Here is a 26,417-nt window from a genome sequence, read left to right as displayed (position 1 = left end):
TGCCTGGTCAAACAGGGCGCGCGCCGATCGCGCCGGCCTCACGCTCTCAACACGCCCTCAAGGCGCGCGTGAACGCGGCGCGGCCGCGCGGGAACGCGGCGCACCGCTCGCTGCCTAACGTCCGATCCTACTGATGTGACCTTGCGGGACGCGGCGGGCCGCCGCGTTCGCTCGGCGCAGCGCTGCGCACGCGCCGCGCGGACGCAAGGGGCCGCGCGGCGCGGGGCGCGACAGAAGCGGGGCGTGATACCGGCGGGACGCAGTCTGTTTGACGTCGGTAACCTGTTAGCTTGGCCACACACAGAGCGCGGACGCGGCGCTGCGTCGCGCTCTGTGTGTGGCCAAGCCTTAATTTAATACTTAATTTGTTATGTGGTTTTGATACGACAGCAAATATAATATAAATAAATATTATAGAGACCCACCAACCCTGACAACCCTATAATTATATTGTTTATCGTAGTTCCAGTGGTTCCAAATTACCCCACGCGAAGTTACAATTATATCGGATTAGGGAACAGGAAAAACTTAATTGGCCTGATCTTCACGATGGTATCATAACCACATGTTAATTGTATGATACATTGTGTTCAGGCTCAGGCGCTTGCGCATAGTAATTTCTAATTTCCATTGCCCTATAAACATTTCAAAGGCAACAGTTTTTAGGGTTCCGTACCTCAAAAGGAAAAAAACGGAACCCTTATAGTATAGGATCACTCGTACGTCTGTCTGTCTGTCCGTCCGTCACAGCCTATTTTCTCGGAAACTACTGGACCAACTAAGTTGAAATTTGGTACACATATATGTAAATTAGTGACCCAAAGATGGTCATTTTTTTATAGTTTAAAATACATAGGTATCGAAGTTATTTAGGAAAATAAAAATGACCAGTCTCCCCCCTCTCCCCCGCCCCCTTATTTATCTCCGAAATTACTGAGTCTACAGTCAAGCGTGAGTCGGACTTATGTACAGAACCCTAGAAACGCGAGTCCGACTCGCACTTGGCCGGTTTTTTTTTGATAAAGGCATCTATCTTCATTCCGTGCCTCGGGAGCGATTAATCCTGAGCTTTGTGGTAGATTTAATAGAAAAATTCGTGTCTACCTACTGACGATGTAGTTGGGGGCGTATATTAATTATGGGGGGGGGGGGGGGTCGAGGATTTTTTCCACCCCCTGTGGTGAGATGTCGTGATATTTTTCTCACGTAAGATCTTTCAAATTTTGTATTTTGAATATAAATGCGTTTGATTTATACTAAACAAAACACAATTTACTTTATTATTTTTATTAAGAGTACAACTGTTGTATTGCATAATTTATTATGTTTATGTGACTTTTTTGGTTTCTAAATAATTTAATTAAAAAATAGAGTAGTAAAGATACAGACTAGTATTTGAGATCGTTTACATATGTTAGTCTAGATCTAGAAACATGTCTCACTTTACATTAGGTAATCTGATTCTATCAAATTTTTACAAAATTTTTTGCTTGAACTTATTGCTCACTATTTATCACATTTTTTTTTACGTGGTAGGTATTTGCCAAAAACTCCTCACGTGAGATTTAGTGAGATTCGGCTTGAAGTCGTGGACATATAGTGACGCTCTTATAGAATCTTAGAAATCGGACAGGCTATACCATTCCGACTAAATATGCCATATATCGTTTTTAGCATAATAAGCTTATGCTAGCAATTCCGAATATCTGTGCGGCGCGCGCGCCGGCGTCCGCTTTACGAGTAACTTATACGCCGCAAAACACATTATTAACTGTAGCTTCCGCTCTGGATTATGGTCGTGTTACTGCATACTTGGAATTTTTTAACTTTTTTACAAGCTTTTAATTACTGACCGTCCGTTGGTAGACTGTAAACAAATGTACTACGGTTGAGCTAATTTAAAAAGCTGGATTTTAGGGTGCTACTATATTTATCTACTAAACAAATATCGATTTGTACATAACTACAAACTGTTACGTTAAGTATGTACACATATTTAGTGATGATGAAACCTCGGATAAGGTAAAAAATAACTGATTTGCAAGACCGAAGTGATCCCATAAGTGTTCCGTAAACAAAGTTGTGTACGGAACACTAAAAATTATATCGCGTCTCTCTCATTCTAAACACTAAAATAAGCAATGTCAATGATGTAGGTTATTAAAAAAATAGCCCGTATTAAGCCTTATTAAGCTTACTGTGGCACTAGGTAGATCTTTATAAAACTAACCTATAATATTTATTTACAGTTTTACATACACCTTGCATCCTCAAGTTACTACATATTTGACTTTCGTTAACAATTACATCCAACACTAGCTTCGCACGGGTAGTACCTTAACCAATTACACAACTAAACCTCAAGAATCACTCTATTGATAGGTGAAAACCGCATGAAAATCCCTTCAGCAGTTTTTGAGTTTATCCCGAACGTACATAATAGGTACATACAAACAGAGACAAGACATGAGATTTTGTATTATAAGGTGTAGTGATGTACTACAAGTTACAAGTAACAGTCGATAGTTTGTAGAAATTGCACAATGCACTGTTATTTTATGGCACACCATAGACTACAAGGCACCCGCAGCGATAATCACAAACCAATTCCATTCATACGCTGACAGCCGCGGGAACGCGTTGACACTTCGTGATTGACAGACATGTCACGCATCGAATCGATCAAATAAGCTTATTGAGCGCCGTGAAAAATAAATTCGATCAATAACAAGTTCATATTATAAATAATGTTTTTTGTTATGGAGTAAATAAGATCAAAGGAGATACTCAATCGGAAGGATAGAAAACGCCAATCGAAACTAAATATGTACATACATTATTTATGATTCAATTAACGTTTTCTATCAACGATTCGCATCATGGCTCGGTCCCCTGGCGGTCTAGCCAAGGTGACGATCGCTTGAGTTTCGCCATCGAATCGTTTTGTGTCTCTCTAACACTCTTCCATATTAGTGTAACAGTGACAGTTGGGTTTCGTTCGCTACGTAGCGATGGCGATTGGCATTTTGTCTACGGAGCCTGCCGGCCTAGCCAAGGTTACAATCGCTATCGCTTCGACAACGAAAAGCAATATGTCTCTCTATCACTCTTCCATAATAGTATGACAGTGACAGTTGCGTTTCGATCGCTACGGAGCGTAAGCGATCGGCATCTTGGCTACGTGGCCGGGTCCTCTATAATCCTATAGGAACATCATCATCCGATATGTTTATGGCTTTTGTAATGAAAAGGCGATATATGTAATATTATTATCCAATTTTGTAATATCAAGCATTTTAACAGTGTTTACAAAGCAGTAAAAGCAATTCATTTGTATCGAAGCTCTAAAAAATCTAAAACATATTTATAGCCGTTAAAACGCTAGTTACTGCGTGAATCGAAAATTTATTCTGTTTAAAATAGATTGCCTTATTTTACTCCCTTTAAAAACGCTTTAAAACTACGGCCGACAGATTTATGTCTATTACCAAACTATATATTTAAACCATACACCAAACTCAAACTACTATTGTTCCTATTCCTATGAACAGATAAAGAAGTCCGAGACGATCAAGTTGTGGCTGTCACGCACGCAAGATTGACAATCGCGATTGAACATTCATTCGATTTTCAAGTGTAGTTACGTGATTGATGACGATTGGCAGAATTTTTGAATGACGTCACCATTTGATCGTTTCGTTAGGTGACTGACTGATCACTTAGGCCCAGTTGCACCAACCACATTTAACAGACTGATTAACGTCAAACAGCAGTGAAGTACGAAATTTCCTTTACAAATAAATTTAGCGAACGCTTTAACGGTGAAAGACGGTTTGATGCAACCGATCCGACTTTAGTATTTTTTTCGTTTTGGTCTTTCGTCAATTTTCCTTGAAGAACCCAAAAATGTTAAGGAACTGACTGCATCAATTGTAGCTACTTCAAGCCGGCTTTTCAATAACATATTATCTTACAACTGCTTCACAGAGTTTTTATTTTTTAAAGTCGATTTAAAATGTGGCCTATGTCACCTGAGCCATCGGATCGAATGCCACTTCATTTTTCCTTTTGGTTTTGCCGAAGTTTTATTTATTTATTTATTTAAGAAACAAACAGTCTTTCATAGTTATATATAACACTGGAACTTTTCTTAAAACTAGACTTACAGTTTCCTTAATGAAAATATTTGAACATCATGTTTATTAAGTAGTTTCTACATAGTAAAACGAAGTTAACATGAACCTACATTATGTAGTAATTCATTCAGTCAAATCTCTGTTGCCAACCGGGCTCAAATCTCCGTAGCTTCAAGCAGGCAATGAACTAAAAGTTCAAGTACTATCAGCAACAATCTAAAATAACCATAGATGAACCTTATAACTTTGTAATAAGGGTTTCTAATTGTCATTAATACTGTGGACGATATGTTATCAAAGTTGCCAAATAAGTTGCACTCCGAAACGTTAATTGTATCGTACGGTAAGATAACGGAGCCAATGGTCAAGGGTTAATTAACTTTCAGTTTTAGGCAAATCAGATGCTGGTGTGATTAGTAGTTAATAGAATGGTTAATGTGGAACTTGTGGGAGAAATGCGCGTTTTAATTTTACTGCAAGTCGCAAATCAATTCAATGGCTGGGCGTCAAAATTGACCATTTGCTTGCTATTCCAGACTTAAGGCTCCGTCACACAGTCGCGTGAGCGGGGCGCGCTGCTTTTTACATATAAAACACTCACGCCGCGCTCACGCCCCTCCCGGAAAACGTGCCTGTGTCACGGAACCTTTAGATGATAAGATGTGTAAGTGGATATCGATCCATGCCATTTCTAATCAATTGACCTATTCATTTGTCTCTAAGTAGGAAAGCAGATGAAAATCAATCCATGTTTTGTATTGGATTTGGAATCTACCTTCTGAGGTGTTGCGTTATGACATGGGGTTTTTCAAGAAGCAAGTATTTAGCGTTCTCAAAGGTTGGCAACGCATAAGTGGCTCTTTTGATGTTGCTTAGTCCATGGGCGGCAATGACTGCTTCCCATTAGGCGGCTCGTCTGCCTATTAGCTTCCTATTAAGGCTTGGCCACACACAGAGCGCGACGCAGCGCCGCGTCCGCGCCGCGTCCACGCCGCGCGACCGCGGCACATGCTAACAGGTTACCGACGTCAAACAGACTGCGTCCCGCCGGTATCACGCCCCGCTTCTGTCGCGCCCCGCGCCGCGCGGCCCCTTGCGTCCGCGCGGCGCGTGCGCAGCGCTGCGCCGAGCGAACGCGGCGGCCCGCCGCGTCGCGCAAGGTCACATCAGTAGGATCGGACGTTAGGCAGCGAGCGGTGCGCCGCGTTCCCGCGCGGCCGCGCCGCGTTCACGCGCGCCATGAGGGCGTGTTGAGAGCGTGAGGCCGGCGCGATCGGCGCGCGCCCTGTTTGACCAGGCATCGCGTCGCCATCACGCGGCGCGGACGCGGCGCTGCGTCGCGCTCTGTGTGTGGCCAAGCCTTAACATAAAAAAACAACAGTAACTCTTGGACTATATGGGTTTCAACCTACACTTAACAGAAAAGCGAAAACACTTTGCACAAGCCGTGGGATTCTACGCTTTTGTACAAAATAATCACATTACTATTTTGGCCGCTACAAGCAATCGTAAACTAACTATTTTATTAGTCCATTCTAGATGCCGACAGCAGAAATCACTGTTTGAAATTACTCATCCCACAGAACTAAATATAAGAAAACAATAGGTAAATTAAAGAATAAGATATAGACACCTTTTTCTCTTAAGTTTCAAGTTGTCTTTCGAAAACGATAAATGACTTTCGATGATCAATTCAAAGTAAAAACACACGTTTTAAATAACAATTAGAATGCAGGTGCAGCGAGTAATTATTACTGAGTTCCCACAACATAGCGCATGGACCTCTAAGGCACGCATGGAATGCCGTGGCGTACGCACGCCCGGACCCAATCTACATATTCTACATACGTTTACATACGTACCACGAACCACACGTGAACAAATTTGACAGATGCTATCTACCCGCGAAATTTAAAGTCCACATTTTGCATGCAAGCCTCAGGCTGACTTGATGTAACGTCAGTCTCGAGGGCAATAACACGGTTGAGACGCTTGTGGTGTGTTATTTGAAGGTGATTATAGTAAAATGTGCTTTTTAAATCATAAAGCACAATTAAGCGCGGGAGCGACGAACGCGTCAAGGTGCGCTCGCGCCGGTATAAAACCTATTAAAATCAAAATAAAACGTGGCACGCGACGGCGTCCGGCGCAGCGGCCGACCGTTTTCTTTGCATCGTCTGCACCAGTTTTATTCAAAGCCCCCTTTCTGAGACGTTTTTGTGCAAATCTTGCATCCATTGTGAAACGGAACGAAACCGAACAAAGCTAGATTCATAATTCGAGCACACCTGGCGGGAAGGCGTCCGCCGTTCCGCGTTCGAACGGTCTCAACCGCCGAGTCGGGACAGCGATAAATCAGTCCTGGCCCCCGGTAAATAAGGCCCTAATTGCTTAATACGAAACTAGGGTCGGCCGCGGCAAAATTCGCGAGGAACAATAGACGTCTTGCGCGTAACGACATAAAGGAAAGACATTGAGTAACGAGACGCCAAATATTGGGGAATGGGGATGTGCTCTATTTTTTTCATGTTATAGAGCGAACGCAGGTGATGTTACTGTTATAGAAAACGTAAAATTCAATTATTCGACTATTGACAATAAGAATTTGGAGCGTTTCTAATCCCTGTCGCCATGCGAGAGGAAGCTGGGATGGTTGGCACGTCGTTGGTCGGTCGTAAAGTTTGCTCATGTCATAATGTAATGTTATGTTACTTATGCTTGGCTTCCGCGCAGACTATTGTACATTTTATTCAAAAGCGAGGCGGTGCCACTTAACCGACGAATTTTATGACTTGCAAAGATGATTATAGACACTTTGAGACGCTTCAGATGACTATTATAATGTCGTAAAAAATGCAATTTGATAGCTTTAAAGTTAGCATTAAAGCTTTTATGACGTCTGTACAAATGTAAATAGATGTAGCTGGTTTTTTTTATTGGAAAAAGGTATTTGCCCACAATCTGCCCTAATGGTAAGTGCGGATGCAGTCTAGAATAGAGCATGCTTGCCTAAAAGATGTTTCGGTTTAAAAAGATCAAGGTATTTATGTCATCATCAACATTCTAGCCTTCAGTCGCCCACTGCTGAGCATAGGCCTCTCTTCGTGTACGCCACTTATCCCGGTCCTGGGCTAGTCTCATCCAAAAGTGCCCCGCAATTTTCCGAATGTCATCCACCCAACGAGCTAACAGACGCCAGGCGCTTCTTTCATCCGAAAGCGGCCACCGATCCGTCAACCTTTTGGTCCACCTGCCATCACTCTGCCTAGCAACATGTCCCATGCATACATGTGTAAACATAAATATAGTTACATAGGTTTAAATAAAATAAAACATCATTTATGTACGAAACAACTATAAGGATGAAGGGTGCATGTGAAGATTTTTATTCGAAAAATATTTTATTTACGTCAAAGTAGTAAGTCTAGTCTTACCAACCTCCCCAGTTAAACAGTAGACCTATAGTACTGATGATATTGGATAGTTGATATACCACATAAGAAGAATTTAATAATCGTGATGTTTAGTTGTTCAGTATCTGATATTGTACGAACCTTCCCCACAACCCACGGTTCTAATACTAGTACAAAATTACAAACGACCCCCAATGACATTTAAATCGTTATAAAATCAGCATATATTTAAAAATGGAACAGAGTAGCTTGTATTTTCTAAATTTTGTTCGGTTTTTACCTAACACATCCAAATTCTATTTGACTGCCAATTTTTCTTGTATGGTGGGCTGGAAGCGCAAATTTAGGTCAGTTTTCACTTCCAACAGCACAAATACTCCTCAAGTAACAGGCCCAGGTTTCGATCAAAACAAAGGCATTAAACAGACAATGCATAATCAAGAATTCCCATTTCAATATCGATTGCGCTCTTCTTTATGCGACTTCCTTCGAGTTATGTCCATTTCTGTCCACATCCGGTGTTGTTAACCCTTAACAGCTTTGTTTGTAAATAAAGGATTTCAATATGTTAAACGTTACGTGAGTCAGCCGCCATTTTACTTAGCCTGGAGTCACTTTGGGAGCTATTTCTCGAGAATGATAAACACGAAATGTAAAGTTTGACATCATACACTTGGCTAAATCGTTATTTTACGAATGCTGACGGTATTTTTTGTATATTACGTTTTAGGAAATATCTGTTAAAGTGCATCAACACCGCAGTTAACTTTTGTGGAGCAACACTGTAGAACACGGTAATATTAGGTAAGTAGCTAGTACTTACACTGTTGCACAGTCGTGTTGCTCCACAGATGCAAGATGGTCCAGCCCGCGTATTATGGATGGCTTTATCCATCTTTATCCACATGATAAAATAACTGTCACTTTTTAACGCCGTGGGATAGAAAGTGACGGACACCGTCACGTAGACAAGAACGACCATCATATCCGTACAGAAAAGTTAACTGCGGTGTGGACACACCTTTTCAGCTGTTGTGAATGTTAAGTTTCCTTTTTGTCAGTTATTAAATCAAAACTGTTTTTTAAACACCATTTAAACTACCTAAAATTGTTTTTCTTGTTGTATTGTCTTATTGAAGAAACTGTGTTCAATCCAGTTGGCTGTTGTTCAGACTTATAAGGAAGTATTCTGGTTAGAAAAAAGTCAACTTCCTATTGCATACGATTCTGCATGTTTCTTCTTCCACTCAAAATACCCATCCCATTTGAATGAATTAATTATTTTGAGGTCAAATGCCGTTAATGGTACAAAGTTAAATAAAAAATTCCCAGGTACCTGATAAAAGCACTTTTAATTTAAAAGTATGTTAATTTGGTATTTATTTATTCTTTCACTTTAACGTACAAATTGTACAAAACTATCGCGCTGTGTACACTTGTTTTTACCGCCTGACCCTTTCCCTTTCAGGTCAAAATCCTTGACAAAAAAATACAAGAAACACGCGTAATTTTAATGTAGGCAGTTTATATTCATCTGTGTTCTCGAGGATTTGTGGGCTCGATTACATTTTTAAATGGTCATAGAATACTTAAAATTACATGTAAGGATGTTTTGCTGTTAGCTTACCGTTTCTTTTAGTTGTTTTGTGTCGGACAAGCATTTTAATGTTGTATTTACCTTTTTTGTTGACAGAAATTTCGGTCAGAGTCAGTGATAACTAAATGTACAGTAACTTTGGGCAAGTTACTGTTTAGAGTTAAAGATTTGCAATTTATGATTAACAACCCTATAAACGCTGTATTGCTGTGTTGTAAGGGCCGGTGGCACTAATCTGTCTGTCTTCATCTGAAATCGCTGAAATTTGCTTATATGCCTGCCGCCATATTGAATGTCGATCAGTTCTTTGATTGTGTGTTGTAAACCCCGCCCTAATAAGTTTAGATTACAATATCGTCGAGTGACAAGCAAAAGTCACTAACACCATTGAAATTATTGGACAATAAACAGTGTTACAAGTGTAATAAAGTGCATTGTTACTTTAATTTTTTGATAGTACTTAGTGACTTTTGCTTGCCACCCGACGATATATCAGACGATATGTCAGGTAGTTATACTTGGTCAAGCAAATCTTGTCAGTAGAAAAAGGCGCGAAATTCTAATTTTCTATGGGATGTTATCCCTTCGCGCCTACAGTTTTTAAATTTGCCGCCTTTTTCTACTGACAAGATTGACCTTCTATATCAGGTCAATGAGGTCTGTACTGTTGACACTTAATCCGTGACAGGTATACTCCGTATAAAACGTACTCTCAGACTCAGGAACAAATATCACACAAATTACAAAAATAAATGCCCTTGCGCGAAATTCTAACTTTCTCATCACATCACATTATTCAATAAATTCTAGGATAGAGGTATGAAACGACAGCAACTATACCAGGCGGCGTAGCACGGTCGCGTTTTTATCCCTTATCACCATGCCTGTCACGTTCTAACAAGTATGTTAGTGCGAAAGGGACGCGCATAGTGATAGTCGATAAAAATGGAACCGTGCTGCGCCCGCAGAACTATAGTTGTAACCTTATATGTATATAACATTACTTTGTAAGTAAGTAGGTAATGGAAATAAAATATTTATAGCCCGGCTAGGACTTGAACCCGCGACCCCTGATACGTTCTATCAACATGATTATAGAGACATTAATTATATGACATCTTTCTATATCATATTTTAAACATTTCGTATTACCTATTATTTAATATAAATAAATGTATCGTGAAAAGTAATATGTGTACTATACGTACACGGGTAACCGAACGTCGGTTAGTACGTGACGTCAGAGCCCTGTAAGGAATACGAAATCACTTTAAACCTAGCATGATGACTTGCTAACAAGACGAGTTAGACAATTCATTCATAGGATGACATGATAACTCTGTGTGTTTAAAAACATTCACAACGTTAATTTCGCATCTACGAGTTACCGAAAGAGATCCCTCAAAGGGATAAGTTCGCCGACGAATGTTATTTTTCCTGTTTTGTTTTGATTTTTGTACAATAATGTTTAGTCCTTTACGAATCGAACACATCATCTTTTTAGGGTTCCGTACCCAAAGGGTAAAACGGGACCCTATTAACTACTAAGATTTCGCTGTCCGTCCGTCCGTCCGTCTGTCACCAGGCTGTATCTCACGAACCGTGATAGCTAGACAGTTGAAATTTTCACAGATGATGTATTTCTGTTGCCGCTATAACAACAAATACTAAAAACAGAATAAAATAAAGATTTAAATGGGGCTCCCATACAACAAACGTGATTTTTGACCAAAGTTAAGCAACGTCGGGAGTGGTCAGTACTTGGATGGGTGACCGTTTTTTTGTTTCCTTTTTTTTTTGCATTATGGTACGGAACCCTTCGTGCGCGAGTCCGACTCGCACTTGCCCGGTCTTTTTTTTTTCAATTTGTCAAGCATGCTAGGCTCGGCATTAGAATTCAGGGGAAATTCGAGTTCAAGGTGATGTTAGGTTAGGTTAGCTAATGGTAATAAACGTCCTACTTAGTATTAGTGAACTTACCTACTAATTATTTGACATGGTTCGTTTTACGTAAACTTAATTAGGTAGGTATTTGATTAATATTTTAACAGGATAGGTATTTTAGATTCGGAAGGTTAGTAGGAAATTATTTGGGATACGTTTTAATTAAGTTGGTAGGTACCTTGAGTCAATCTTGAACCTATTTACCTACGCTTAATAGTTCCCTATGCCTATAGACTTCAGAAAATAATTTTACTGCTAGCTTATTAAGTATTTGGTTTCCTTTTTATATCTCTACCCCCTGGGTAAGCAGTACATAATATGAAATCCAGAGATACAAATAAATAATTCACCGAGTAAGTCATAAGTATTGTTTTTAATATTAATTGAAATTATTCAAGGCAAATCAGAAATGCTAAAAATTTAAGTAGATAAACGGAATTAAATAAAATTATTAATGTTAACAAGTATCATCTAAAAGGACCCGTAACGCCATCTAACAAGCATGGTAGTAACTACAAGTTGAGCGCTACTCGTTAGCAGATGGCGCCACAAACGGCTTTACGTGACATGAGAGTAAATGTGTACTTACCAGCGCCACCTAGTGATGAATAGCGGTACGAGCACCCCAACTTGCTCAGCAACGACGACAACGCCATCTACCGGAGAACACTGCATCCAAAGCGCACTTTTTAAAAACACATTTTTCACGTAAATTCGAACAACTGTCATCCAACATCCACAATATATTTTGGAGATTTGTGTGTAGCATTCACGTCACATGTGTGGTGTCGGTACACGGTTGCACTGAATATTTGGCACACATTTTCACTGCACATGTGGTGTTGCATCATTGATGCATTTATCTGAAACAAAGAAAATGACTCTTGAGATGGTCATCAGAACATATTTTAATGAAATGTATTATTTTCAGGTAACATAAATATTGAATCTATTTATTTATTGCTTGTTTGTTTTTACTACATTACAGGTTATAAATACAGTTGCATATATATGAGTCAACATCAATTCAGAAATGAAGAGCATGTTATTTTATTGTATTATTTTCATCATTCATGCCTATCCAGTACAACATCATTTTTTGTTTTTTATTCGTTAAAAATGACATTTTGTTACAGGATAGAAAAATTTTTTTACACAGCATTTTCTTTTAAACAATCTATGCTCCGATGCTGAAGATATTATTATAAAGATAAATTGACAGCACAATCAGCGGGTCTGCAAATGCCTTAACCCCAGGCCATAATACCTTTCTATACATATACACTGCCACCCCTAATATCTAGCCGCCCTAGACTAGGTCCTACTTGAGCCTTAGGGCAAATCCTCTGAGCAACCTAGATTGATTAGGGAGACAATGTATTTAGGGTTGTCAAAATTCAAGTGATTATCTTATCTGCGGTCGTGCACACAAAAGGAAGTCAAGTGGTGCCAACCCTAACAATTGCTCGGAGCAATGCTGAGCCGAGCGGAGCCGAGTTTGGCCAAAGTCAGGAGTTTCGCACCCCTGGTCTTAGTAAGGAGCTAAGCACAAAGATTTGAATATTCACTGTCTCATGTTTCCTGATGTGCTGTCGGAATGTTTCTTAAATTTCCATATGAAATAATTTTATAAACTAAAAAAATATCTAATCTAACATTACATGAAAATAATAACACAAGTTGAGAAAATACTACAGGATGTAAACTTAATTGCCAGGACATAGCCATTAGAAATATACCACAATAAGATAAGTGCAATATAGATGCAATAGTGCGCAGATTGCCAAAATATAATTTATTTAGTAGACTATAAACATGATTTATGTAATAGTATAACTAGGATACATAGCACAGGTATAAGGTTAACTTATTTATATTATTAACTTTATCCGTTATTTAAGAAAAATATGTAAAATACTTAAGATATTTATGAACGATGTTATTCAAATTTGTAAAGAAAGTAACCTATTCATTAAAATCAGTTTGGGGTCATTCCAGGTGATTTCAACAAATCGAGTGTGCCGTGTGATTTTTGATTTGAATAAAAAAAATTGAGGATATACTTCATGGTGGCAGAAGTGCTCCACCACCACCTTTTTTTTTTTATCTTTTAATTTCCAAGTTTTGCCCATTCGAAGTTAACAGTGGGGTTAAATTCCTGCTTGTACAAAATCAGACCTAACTTTTTTTCTATAAAAGGTAACGAAATAATTATTACTTTTTTTGATTAGGTAAGAAATGTGGGTATTATACTGTATGACAAAATTTATCTGAATTAACTACAAAAAAAATGGTGACCACCCAAAGTGTATACCTAATTGGTCAATTATTGCAATTTTAAATCGGTTCTTGTGCCAATCCTGGTGCATATCAAATATTACTTTTTTCTGAAATATAAAGTACTTGCCGTGTTCATCTTGTAAAATTAATATAATTGTGTTAGATCAATTACTTCTAATAGAAAAATATAAGTGAAAATTGAGAAATTCGAAAAATGCTCGTGTTTGACTCTAAAAAAATCCATGTGGAAGAGAAAATAAAAATTTGATTTTAGTCAGCAAATATAGCTGATATCTTCGTTAATTAGATTTAGAAAAAAAAGTTTTGTTATTTTGCCTATTTATTGAAATATGATTTTTTAAACTGCTCGTCTCATACATTTTCGTTCTTGTTGTATTTATGCAGATTAAAATACATATGACCTTAAACTTATAAATATGAATGAATTCGATGGCAAAATATAAATAAAATCCAGACGATTGAAATTTACTTTATATATTTATAAAAAAAAAATCATTTGCAAACCTTTGCTACTTCAAAATTTCTGAAGTTGAATAACGTCGCACTTTTAATTCATTTTGAGAAATGGGAACGAAGCTATGATAAGAACGTGTATTTTTTATGGTCCTTATATTTTTAAATCAGTCTGATAGATGTACCTCAGCTTCTTCGACATCTGATTTTGAGACGAAAAAGAACTTGATCCCATGAATTTGAACAGTCAACTATTAATAACACAAGCACTTACTACAAAGAGTTTGCACCACTTCATTATCTCCTAGATAAATACGATTTCCTATAGAACTTCGATAAGGATTATTGGGCCGTTTACTTATGTTCGTAATTTAGCCATTTAACATGCAAATAAAGCTTGTTAACAAGTCAGGAGGCGTCGGTTATTCACTACACGGCTAAATTAAGAAACATTCGCAAGTGATTCACAATCCTTGTCAGGTAACAGTGCATTGTCGAATTTCTACCCTCATTAAATTTACAAATGAAATTATTGCCATGTCAAAAAAAATATTTGAACATAAAAAACGTAAATAATATCCGTATGACCAATTACCGTCCCATTTTTATTAATTTATAACATAAAACATTTTGTATCGATAGTTGTAAAAAGTAGCATGTTAAAAAAATCATATTTCAAAAAATAGGCAAAATAACAAAACTTCTTTTTCTAAATCTAATTAACGAAGATATCAGCTATATTTTCTGACTACAATCAAATTTTTATTTTCTCTTCCACATGGATTTTTTTAGAGTCAAACACGAGCATTTTTCGAATTTCTCAATTTTCACTTACATTTTTCTATTAGAAGTAATTGATCTAACACAATTATATTTATTTTACAAGATGAACACGGCAAGTACATTATATTTCAGAAAAAAGTAATATTTGATATGCACCAGGGTTGGCACAAGAACCATTTTAAAATTGCAATAATTGACCAATTAGGTGTACACTTCGGGTGGTCACCATTTTTTTTGTAGTTAATTCAGATAAATTTTGTCATACAGTATAATATCCACATTTCTTACCTAATCAAAAAAAGTAATAATTATTTCGTTACCTTTTATAGAAAAAAAGTTAGGTCTGATTTTGTACAAGCAAGAATTTGACCCCACTGCTAACTTCGAATGGGCAAAACTTGGAAATTAAAAGATAAAAAAAATAAACTGGTGGTGGTTCAGCACTTCTGCTACCATGAAATATATCCTCAATTTTTTTTATGCAAATCATAAATCATGCGGCACACTTTTTAATTCAAATTTGTTGAAATCACATGGAATGACCCTGAGTAAGCTGATTTGATAAGACTGATAGGTTGTATGTGTCCCCAGTGCATAAGATAAAATAATACTCGTGTTACTATGCAAACACACTTTGCAATGACCTTTTTGCAGTGTCCTTCAAAATGCATTTTGTAATTGAATTGCGTATTGAATTTTTTTTAATCAACTAGTTTAATAATATACGTACCACAAACACTTCATCCATCAAAGCTCTAATCCTAGGGAAAGAATCCATCGTGAAAACACGCGTAGTGAATAACCAAAATAAAAAGTAAAACTCAACCTAACACTTTATTTTACGAAGTTTTCACACCGAAAAACATATATTTTTAAATGAGGATCAACACTGACATAACTACGGAAATTACGATCGTCTCGAAACTACTTTTCAGGCCTTCATGTATGTAAAAATCGCGAATATTTGTCTGAAAATTGATAGCACGTGCACCCAGAATGCACATGCACTAAGGTAACTATAGTTCAAGTAAATATATTTGGCCCCCTTTTATACTGATTTGCCAAGTAGAATAAGGTTTTTACTATCGAAATAGTATAAATTAACACGTGAATAATATAACCAATTCGAATTACAGCGGCTGAAAAAACTGCACAAAGAAAACATATGATCGATCGAACAAAACTGAAGTGCACATGGATGGTCTATGGTTACATACTGTCAGCCGGTGAGCCGTCAAAAGTCATTGCAGCCAACCATTAGCAACAAAAAAACCAATACTTGTCTATGTTAAGGTTGCCGTACACTTTCAGTACTCACGCCCATACGTTTTACTGTCACCGATCGATCTTGTAACTTGTAAGTATTGATGATGATACTGACCGTGGATGTTGAACAGTTGGTAACAATTATTTTAAATTAGCAGCTACATTTTATAAACAATATGTTGTCACGAGGTCGTAAGGAGTGCCTGAAACAAGTGAAAGGGTTAAGAACATATGTAATGTATGGTAATGTACACAATAGTTATAGTCAGACCGTAAAAATTCTGCAGCGATTTTGATAGCCCACGCAGTGCAAGTGTCGTTTTAAACGTCAAACTTCTATGAAATTATGACGTATACATAACACTTACACTGCATGGGCTATCAAATCCGCTGCAGACTTTGTTTGGTGCGACTATATTTGTTTTACAAGGAGGCAAAGTTGTTTAACCGCTCGTGCTAATATTGATACCCGAGCAAGCGAAAGATTCCAAAAATGGAATCTTGAGCGTTGCGATGGTTTCAAAGCACGAGGGTTAAACAAAATTTGCCCCCGAGTGAAACACAACATTTTTCACCACATCAGCCCGAAGCAAATATTAAAGGTAAAATATCAAACAAAATCAGATCAGAGAGAGAAATGTTATTAAATATTTATCATCCAAAACCATCATTTAAAAGTCAATTCTACCAGCAAACATAAGAAAACAACTCGAAATTTGCATTTAATTACTTTGCCTCACATGTGAATAAAATGCAACTTTGCTATCAGTTTTTGAAGTGCAAAGTAAGCCTTTCCGAGCTGGTGTGGTGAAAAAATAAATAAATTGTACTTATTGTATCACATTATTGTTTACGTACCGGCTCATCTTCCACCCATAAGCTTTCGAACTCTTTTTCGAATTTACCAACGATGTTCTGTTGGGATGTAACAATCACACTTTCATGGTTTGAAACCATGGCTTGGGTAGACCAATTCAGGGATCCTGACATGACGAAACCCTTGACAGGTCTGTTTTTATGCTGCTTTTTCTCGTTCAAAGATTTAAACTGAGCATGCACGTTTAGCTTTTCCGCGTACATTTTTAAAATATTCTTCCTTTTAACGGCTTTGGGTCCGTCAATGATGCAGAACTTGTGATGCATTAAAATTGATTTTTTATTTGTCTGCACTTGAATGAAACCTGAAATATTAATGAAGTTATGAACACAATGTAGTCATATAGTAAAACATGTACCTGTAGGAAGTGAAGATTATTAGTACTTATACTTACTGTATTCTTTAAGCTTTTTTATTTGCGAAGGCGGTGTGTTCGCCATGTCACTGTCGACGATTATCCTAACCAGCACGTGCTTTTGTCCTAGCCGAATGATTTGCTCGGCTATTTGGCTGCTTGTTATTAAGTACATACAAACGTCCAATGTTTCACGTGCTGACTTTATGTATTTTATGAGCTTAAAACAATTGAGCTCTCTACTCTCACACATTGTTATTTCTTTGTTTGGTGTCACTCGAATAGTGTGGCGAACGACATCGTCCGAGAATAAAATCACATCATTTATTTCACGATTTTTGGTTACAGCGTCGTTGCATGTCTCGTCATGAATCTCTTCTTGAGAGCATTTTCCTGTGTCGAAAAAATACCTGTACACTTTTTTTGCCACTTGGGAAGCAACGATTGCAGTGGCCGTAGACGCCAAAATAATCTTAACACTTTTCCAGTCCATGATGCTTTCATTCACGTATCGATTTAACGCCAGAAATCACAAATTAAAATGCTTTTGGTTAAAAGTAATCAGTAGCCCACCATGTTGTTCACGCATTTAACGAAAACCTCAATATTACGTTCCACGTTATTTTACGAACTACCCTCTTTTATTTACCAACTAAATTTGAGAGAGAAGATTAGTCGAAGATATATAAGAAAAATCAGGTTGTTTAGATTAAATAATATTACAATATAATAATCTTTCAAAAATAAAATTAGCTTTAAATTTTTATTACTTTCATAGAGTCTGTGCGGAAAGAGAAGAGTCGTGGCAGAAACGGGAACTAACATTTTAAATTTTATATGGCAATCAAACCTTTGACACCTGTCTTGTAAAAAGTAAACAAACTTCTGTCAATGTATATTTTTATTAACAAAAACCGCAAGTTTTATGTATAAAAAAAATTCAAAACACGATAAAACCGTACATAAAACCACAAGGAAAATTATATTTAACATTGTTCGGTTTTGTCAGCGGGAAGAAAACGGCTAAAAGCCGACTATCGACTTACAAAAAGTCGCGGAACGTGTTTCGGCTATTCGCGGGTATTGATGTTGTATTTAATATTAAATAATTACCTATTTAATAAGCCCCCTAAGTAACTTGTCTCCGGTACATAATCGGTAAGTATATTCATTCAAAATATATTAATTTTCATAAATATGCAGGTCATTCATGATCTTTAAAATAACTGACAAATAGTCTTGATACTTGCCATTTTATGCATATTTATATGTAATTTCTTTTTCAGGATTGTGTAAAAGTACCTACGGTATCTCGAATAAAAGACCGCTAAGTAGGTGATATGCAAGAATTCGTAATCTACGTGCCGGATACAAGCACATCCAGTTCAGATGAAAATAGTTCTATGAGTGTCCCTGGTTGTTTTGAAGCTAGCTCAAACATAAGTGACATTGAATATTTTAATTCAAACTTCGATTACAAAGAATAAAACTTTTTCTAATAAAATATTTCTTTATTTGTAGGTTCTGTTAGTTACGAAATTATATTTCATATTTAGCAGTGACTTTTCGGCGAAGTAAAATATCGTGAGATGAGAGAACCGGACATATCCCAATAAGGCCTACCTACTTATGCACTATCTTTATTCATATTCATATTTATTATTAATAATGTACACATACATTACAAGTCAAGTTTACAATGGGTGAAATATATCCCAGATAAAATTACAGTTCTATTGCCCAATTTCTACCCGATCTACCCGGTTTTAATAACTGTTGGACTGCACAGATAAGGCAGTACATAAATGAGACTCGTATCTTGTTTGGTACTAAAATTACAGTTGTATTGGGCAGATTCTTAAATAGTTTTAGCAGTTTTGTCAATCGCAGTCACTTTTTAGTATCTGAGATATAAAACAAGTGTGTTTTAAAAAGAAAACTAGTGCCTGCGCTAAATCAGAGGATTGAGTTACGAGCCGACACCACCACCAGGCTCCGTTTAGTAAGCCGTGGTAAAAAACCGGAATTAAAGGGATTCAAGTATCATGACCTTTAGTATCGTACTATAATCACGTGACCAGTGTTGTCAGCATAGCAAAAACCATAAAATAGCACTGGCGCGCCCTCAAATCCCACGACTCTTCTCTTTCCGCACAGACTCTATCATATTTTATCCTCATGGGCTCTACAGACATCACAGAGCATTGCATACTCAATGTTGATTGCATGTCATAGATCGCTTTAGCCAACCTAACCATATTAGCTACCATAGACAATATTAAATATTGCAAGAAGTATATTATATCTATGATTGCAAGTGATTGCAAGCGAAAACACTGACCTTTTCGTTTTCGACAGAGAGTATATTTTCGATTTGACGTTCTTATCTAGCGACTTTTGCATTTTACGGTGATTCCTATTGCATTGCGGATAGTGCGTAAATAAAAACATAATCGCAATATGTAAGTTTGGTCTCTATAGAAATAATGAAATCCAATCGATTCAGGAATAATGATTGGCCAAGTTACTGTTAAGCTTCGTGTCCATCAAGTGTAACTGATTCTAAAATTAGATGGAGTCTCGGCGCATTTAGGATTAAACAATGCCGAAGGTGCCGTACAAGTCGTCGGAGCAACCTCGGGATGACGAGGATTACGAGATAGTGTCGTTTGAGGACTTTTGCGACAAGTCCCCGGGATCGAAAACAGATTTATTGACTTTGAACGACAACATCAACTATCGTATTTGTTATGAGGGTGAGAAGCCCGTGAAATTTGTGGATGACGATGGTGGGACGTCCAGCAGAGACTTGGAGCAGCTGGAAACCTCCCTGAACGGATCTAAGGCCAGCTTCAAGGAGCGGTTGTCAAATTTTGCGCCTTTCGGGAAAGCGTCGAAGACCACGAGAGGTTCTCCGTTCAGTGGAGTTATACCAAAGGCTCGGGCTGAAAGCGACTCTCCTAGGGAGCATAGGTAAGAAAACTCTTTTTACTTTTTTTTTAAAACATACCAACTTAAACTGGCCGGCAATTTGCCTATCAAACGCAAGTTTTAATTAGGGCAAGGTAGCAGTAATGGTTTGAACAGGGAAGTTCCTTACATCTGAATATCAGTCCCTGTTCAATTTGCCATCCCATTATCAGTCCATATATATTATCCAATGCCAATACCATGTGTGTAGTCAATGTCATAAATAAATACATCTTACTAAGTTAACTAAATAATGTAACACATACAGCGCTTTTCAAGCCGTGGTGAAAATCTAGTAATTCTATACTCATCTTTTGGCAGTCAAGATTGAGATTCAATTTTTAGGGTTCCGTACCCAAAGGGTAAAACGGGACCCTATTACTAAGACTTCGCTGTCCGTCCGTCCGTCTGTCCGTCTGTCTGTCACCAGGCTGTATCTCACGAACCCTGATAGCTAGACAGTTGAAATTTTCACAGATGATGTATTTCTGTTGCCGCTATAACAACAAATACTAAAAACAGAATAAAATAAAGATTTAAGTGGGGCTCCCATACAGCAAACGTGATTTTTGACCAAAGTTAAGCAACGTCGGGCGTGGTCAGTACTTGGATGGGTGACCGTTTTCTTTTTGCATTTTTTTCCGTCTTTTTTTTGCTTTATGGTACGGTATGGTACGGAACCCTTCGTGCGCGAGACGACTCGCACTTGCCCGGTTTTTTTTCTATATGCTTACTTGCAAATTAAAGTGTAAGGAAAGTGTTTAAAGTTTTTTATGAATTTTTTAAGTAGTAACAGGTGTTAGACTTCCAATCCAAAAATATTAATATAAACCAGATTCATACAAGTTATGAACATATATTATTAACCCTTTAACCATTTGACATTCCTTTGTAGTCATTCGATTTCGAACCGTAATACTTGTAGTAGAGATGCGTTTTTGTTTTAATTATGATGGGAAGTATGTTGCCGCTACGGACTAAAGGGTTAAATAAGACAGTTTTATCTTATCACACATAAAATTTCTTCTCCTATTCATAAATTTTGGTAACTTTGAAAAACAAATGGAAATTCCCTTTAATAAAAGGAGTTTGTAAGTCTCACTACTTTATGACTATGTGCTTACAAGATAGTTATTTCCTATGACACTACATAATAAACAATAATACAGATTTCCTTTCAACTTGTTTGGTAGTTAAAAACTATCCAGACACAGACTTTGACCCTTACAGTGTATGTTTGTTAGTGCCCAAAGTTTCAGCTCCGGAATGTTTTGGCTGACAGTACAATTTCGGCCAAAAGCTGTTAATCCTCACGGCACCTATATTCCATTATAGATTAGGCATAGTCCAAATTAGTATACACGATGTAACATGAGGAAACCGAATAATTTTAACCACGCATTTCTGAGGTCAAAAGAAGTAAAAAATGTAACATGAGTTTAGGTCAATTTCGCCAAAAAATATTTTTTTTTTGTTCTGTTTTTTTCAATTTTTTGAATGTATTTGTACATAAAAAATAAATGTTATTGGTAAACTTGTCACTTAAAATTGATTTTTAAATTTTTTTTTCGTAGAACCTCCTTTTTGCGAAGTGTTACTTGTCACTTTTTGACATCTATCAATAACGAAATTTAGATTACATCCCATAGCAGCAATATCACCATCAAAATGGCCTTTTACACTATGTAACAATAAAAACTTGTTTTTTTTTAATTATTAATATCTCTGAAACTAGGCGAATATCAAAAAAGTTTATACAACATTTTTGTCTCTAAATATGATCAGGAATACACTGTTAAAATTATTCGGTTTATGTTACACCGTGTATAGTATGAGTTTATACTTTTGCTACCAATCGCTAGTAACAAATGTCTGAACTGGTAATAAACACTAATCAATTTGGTAATATGCCGCAACCTGAAGGCTAGCCACATTTACCCATATTGACTTTACTCTAGAATTATGTTTTCTGCTTTTAATCACTATTTAATTTCCGTATTGCCTTACAATACTTCAATTGAACCAATTTGTGCTATGATTTATATAATATGTGGGAGTAAAAATAGGTAATTTATACATCTAGAAATCTGTATGTATAATTATACCATTAATTGTTCTATTCGCAGGCTCTATTACCTTTACACATACATACATTCATACATTTAAAAATGTGCTTTAAGAAATTGGTACAATGCACACACTGGTGTATTCGGAGCTACATTTGAGACATTTTAATATACATTATATTTTTAAGATAGCGTTTTAACAAATAGTACCTATAAAGTAATTTAGCAAATGACAAATAACTGTAAAAAAAAAAAAATAAAAAAAAAAATAAAAAAAAAAAAGCCCTTTATTCATTGTAAAAAGTTTACATAAAAAATTTAAAATAAAACTAAGACTTATATAATATGTGTTTTACTAATGAATCCCTAGTGGGTAAAGGCCTCCTCCAATGCTGCCCATTTGTCCCTGTCCTGTGCTGTCGCCATCCAGTCTGTGCCGGCTGTTCTTTTTAGGTCTTCATCCCAACGCATTTGTGGTCTGCCCCGGCCTCTTTTGCCAAGTGGACCTCTCCATTTGGTGACAAATAACTGTATGGGGATTTAATTACTTTTAAAGCTTGTCATGTATATAGAAAATGCATGAACACCAACCAAAATGTTCTAGAATAAGTTAGAATATTGGCAATACACTAATTTCAAATTCATCATGAATTAAATAGTCCACAATTATTAAAACAATACAGTCAATAAGTTTTGTTAAGATATTGATTATTGAACAGTTCTTAATTTATTGAAGTTTTAATTTTACAAGGCTGTCCCCCTCATTGTGTTTTATGAGTTTTCATTTGAAATCAATATTATTTATGTTTTTTTTAATAAAGATTATTTTTAAATTTATAGAACACACTGAGGGTGCACACCTTCAAGAAACCAGCTCACAAGTTTAAACTTCAACACAAATGTTATATTTACGGAAATTTTAGTTTATTAGCATGTATTTCGGAAATATACCGGCACTCTCTCTCAACAGCGACAACGTCTCGACCTCCACCGACAGCGACGAAACCACGGACCCGCTTTACGAACTAAGAAATATACAAAGTATTATCAATGTCACCCGGGAAAACATAGACACTTTGAATGCGAAATTTGCTGACGTGCAAAATCCACCCGCTCTGTATGTGGCCGAGTACCAAGAGCTGACGTCCAAGCTGCACAATCTGGAGATGAGGGAGCGCGAGTTGAGGGAGATGTTGCATGCCGAGTCACCGGAACCTGACGAGAATTCCATCGACAATGATGACTCGAAAAAGTTTGACACCCTCACGCGGCAGCCCAAGGTATTCTTACGAGCTCACTTACCCAACCAGCAGCGCACCAGCGTCCCGGTCAAGGCTGGAGTCAGTCTCAGGGAGGCGCTATCCAAAGCCTTAAAGCTCCGGAACCTGACATGCGAGGTATGTGAAGTCGTCAGAACCAATGACAACGTTCTACTCCCATGGGACATAGATATATCCACGATAGAGGCGGAAGAAGTGACCGTCAGAGTGCTCGACAAGTTCCCGATCATGTCCCACATTTCACACCAATTCGCGAGGAAGACTTTCTTCACGCTCGCCTTCTGCGAGTGCTGCCGGAGGCTTCTCTTCAACGGCTTTTATTGCTCGCAGTGCAACTTCAAGTTTCACCAGCGATGCGCGAACAAGGTACCGAGCATTTGCCACCAGGTCCGGATGTCTGACACGTACTACGCGGCGTTACTGGCCCAGAACCCAGAGACGCAGGCGGGCATTCTCCACTACGAGCCTTACTTCGGATACCATTACAATAGGAACGAGCCGAATCAGAAGCAGCATCCGAGATCGCTCAACCAACACGACCGATCGAACTCGGCGCCTAACGTCTGCATCAACATGGTGCAGCGGCAGGGCATAGAGCAGCGGAGGTACCAACAGGGCGCTAGCAGCTCTCCCCAGCAGAATAGCAAGTACTTGAGCTCAGATAGCAGGGATCGGGACGACCGGGACAGGGATAGTATGCGGAGTAGGAGTTCGCAGGCGTCGCCGACCGGCACGCCGCGGCCTCGGCGAGCCCGCGCGCGCTCCGCAGACGAATCCGTCAAGAACGCCCTAGCCCCTAGAGAAAGCTATGATGACTGGGTCATCCCCGCCGACGAGATACTCATCGGCGCTAGAATAGGCTCGGGCAGTTTCGGGACTGTCTACAAAGCCCACTGGCACGGCCCGGTCGCCGTGAAAACCCTCAACGTCAAAACCCCGACCCCGGCCCAACTGCAAGCCTTCAAAAACGAAGTCGCCGTTTTACGTAAGACGCGACACTGCAATATTTTGCTATTCATGGGCTGCGTTTCGAAGCCGTCTCTCGCTATAGTCACTCAATGGTGCGAGGGCTCGTCGCTTTACCAGCATCTACACGTGTTGGAGACGCATTTGCCTATGTTATATCTGATTTATGTGGCGCGGCAGGCGGCGCAGGGCATGGACTATTTGCACGCTAAAAACATTATACATAGAGATTTAAAGTCGAATAATATTTTCTTACGAGATGACTGGTCGGTAAAAATCGGTGATTTCGGCCTCGCTACAGCTAAAGTGCGGTGGTCTAACACGCAGTCGCCGGGCGGAGTGCAGTGGCAACAACCTACGGGTTCAATACTATGGATGGCGCCCGAAGTGATTCGCATGGCGGACCCAGCGCCTTATACTTTCCGCTCTGACGTTTACGCGTTCGGTATAGTGTTGTACGAACTTATGGCTGGAGTGCTACCGTATAATAATTTGAATAATAAAGATCAGATACTGTGGATGGTAGGTCGAGGGCTGCTTAAACCTGATCCCAGGTTACTCCGACCTGACGCTCCTCAAGCTCTTAAGCGTTTGTTTAACGATTGTATTAAATTCGACCGCGATCAACGGCCGCTCTTCCTACAAATCCTGGTATCCCTTGAAGCGATGTTAAGAGCTTTGCCTAAGATAACTAGAAGTGCCTCCGAGCCAAACATTAATAGACAGTTGCATAATGACGACTATTTGAGCTACAGCTCTGTGTCGCCAAAAACGCCTGTTAATTTCCAGTTCGGTAACGATTCGAATTTCCCGGCGTTCTATGGAATACCTGTGCCTAGGCATTAAATTAAACGATTAACAATAAGCTACAGTATACGTGTTAATATCAGGGCCGAAGTAGAACACGATTGTATCTAAAAAGTATCAAGATGATGTGTTTGACCTGCTCACCAAATATCAAGATACATAAAGCAATTAGACACGCGACTCTCAAGAAAAATGCGTTTCTGAATTATCGCGCTGTGAGCATGAAATGAAAGTGTTGTCAGTTTCAGACATGTGTCTAAATATATTATTTTATGCTTGCACGAGACAATACATTTATTGTTTAACTAACTGGTTTTAAGTCCTGTTTTAGTTATAATAATGTATAAAAATCATGAACGTTTAAATCAATATTAAATTTTAAACTAACTTGACTACTTGTCAAAATTGCAACGAATATTTTAGTATTTACGATTTTTATTGAGAGTCGCGTATCAATATGCTTACTGTGTACAGATGTAATTTGTAACATCACGGAACTTAGCAAATCTTAAAAGTATTAGATAAGAGGCTTAGGACTTACGGAAATATCAAATTGATGGCGATTTTTGATAAGAATTGTATAAGGAAAGCTCAAGACCAATGATAATGGAGTTTAAAATATTGAAAGGCCTATAAAACAGGAGAGGGTTTGTCAAAAAAACAGGGACACTTGACTTTTTGAGTTCCTCTCACTCAGCACTAGGATTGAAAAAAGTGAGAAAAACTGTATCCCATCAAAAACATAAATGTAAAAAAGGAGAGCCAAGTTCAATACAAAAATTATGCTTGGCTGTGGGGTTCGCCGCAAAAAGAATGGAGATTTAAATGAGTGCCAAGTTCTATGCAAAATCCAAATATGTATTTATAGGAACAAAATAACATTATAAACAAGTATTAAACTCTATTTCTTTGCTTTATTGGATACCTATAACAATTGCTGTTATTTAAAAAAAATGCGAGATCTTAAAGCAGGTTAGATTTGACTTGGCCAGTTTTCATTACATCAGTCATTTTATAAAGTTATTCAACATATATATTTTGTAATTCTGATAAAAACTGGCCAAGCCAAATCTAACCTACTTTAAGATCTCACATTTTTTTTAAATAACAGCAATTGTTATAGGTATCCAATAAAGCAAAGAAATAGAGTTTAATACTTGTTTATAATGTTATTTTGTTCCTATAAATACATATTTGGATTTT

General features: G+C 37.8%; 2 protein-coding genes across 4 annotated transcripts in view; one reads left to right on the top strand and one right to left on the bottom strand.

Moving 5' to 3' along the window:
- LOC134669143 (mitochondrial cardiolipin hydrolase-like) overlaps positions 1 to 17,747 on the bottom strand; it is a 254,014-nt gene extending 236,267 nt beyond the window's left edge. For all 3 annotated transcript variants that reach the window (XM_063526688.1, XM_063526687.1, XM_063526689.1), the window contains exons 1-4: positions 17,165 to 17,747; positions 16,752 to 17,074; positions 16,009 to 16,096; positions 11,680 to 11,953 (exon numbers count right to left, since the gene is read on the bottom strand). In XM_063526688.1, the coding sequence (XP_063382758.1) occupies positions 16,076 to 16,096; positions 16,752 to 17,074; positions 17,165 to 17,618 (798 nt within the window). In that variant the 5' untranslated portion in view covers positions 17,619 to 17,747 and the 3' untranslated portion in view covers positions 11,680 to 11,953; positions 16,009 to 16,075. The remainder of the gene's footprint in view (positions 1 to 11,679; positions 11,954 to 16,008; positions 16,097 to 16,751; positions 17,075 to 17,164) is intronic.
- A 1,701-nt stretch (positions 17,748 to 19,448) lies between these two features.
- Positions 19,449 to 26,417, top strand: part of LOC134668686 (lysosomal alpha-glucosidase-like) — a 37,841-nt gene continuing 30,872 nt past the window's right edge. The window contains exon 1 of the mRNA XM_063526127.1: positions 19,449 to 20,098. Within this exon, the coding sequence (XP_063382197.1) occupies positions 19,728 to 20,098 (371 nt within the window). The 5' untranslated portion in view covers positions 19,449 to 19,727. The remainder of the gene's footprint in view (positions 20,099 to 26,417) is intronic.

This window comes from Cydia fagiglandana, chromosome 11, assembly GCF_963556715.1.
Source record: "Cydia fagiglandana chromosome 11, ilCydFagi1.1, whole genome shotgun sequence".
Taxonomy (NCBI): domain Eukaryota; kingdom Metazoa; phylum Arthropoda; class Insecta; order Lepidoptera; family Tortricidae; genus Cydia; species Cydia fagiglandana.
The sequence above is the reverse complement of the archived record's forward strand: the minus strand, read 5'-3'. Positions and strand labels throughout refer to the sequence as shown.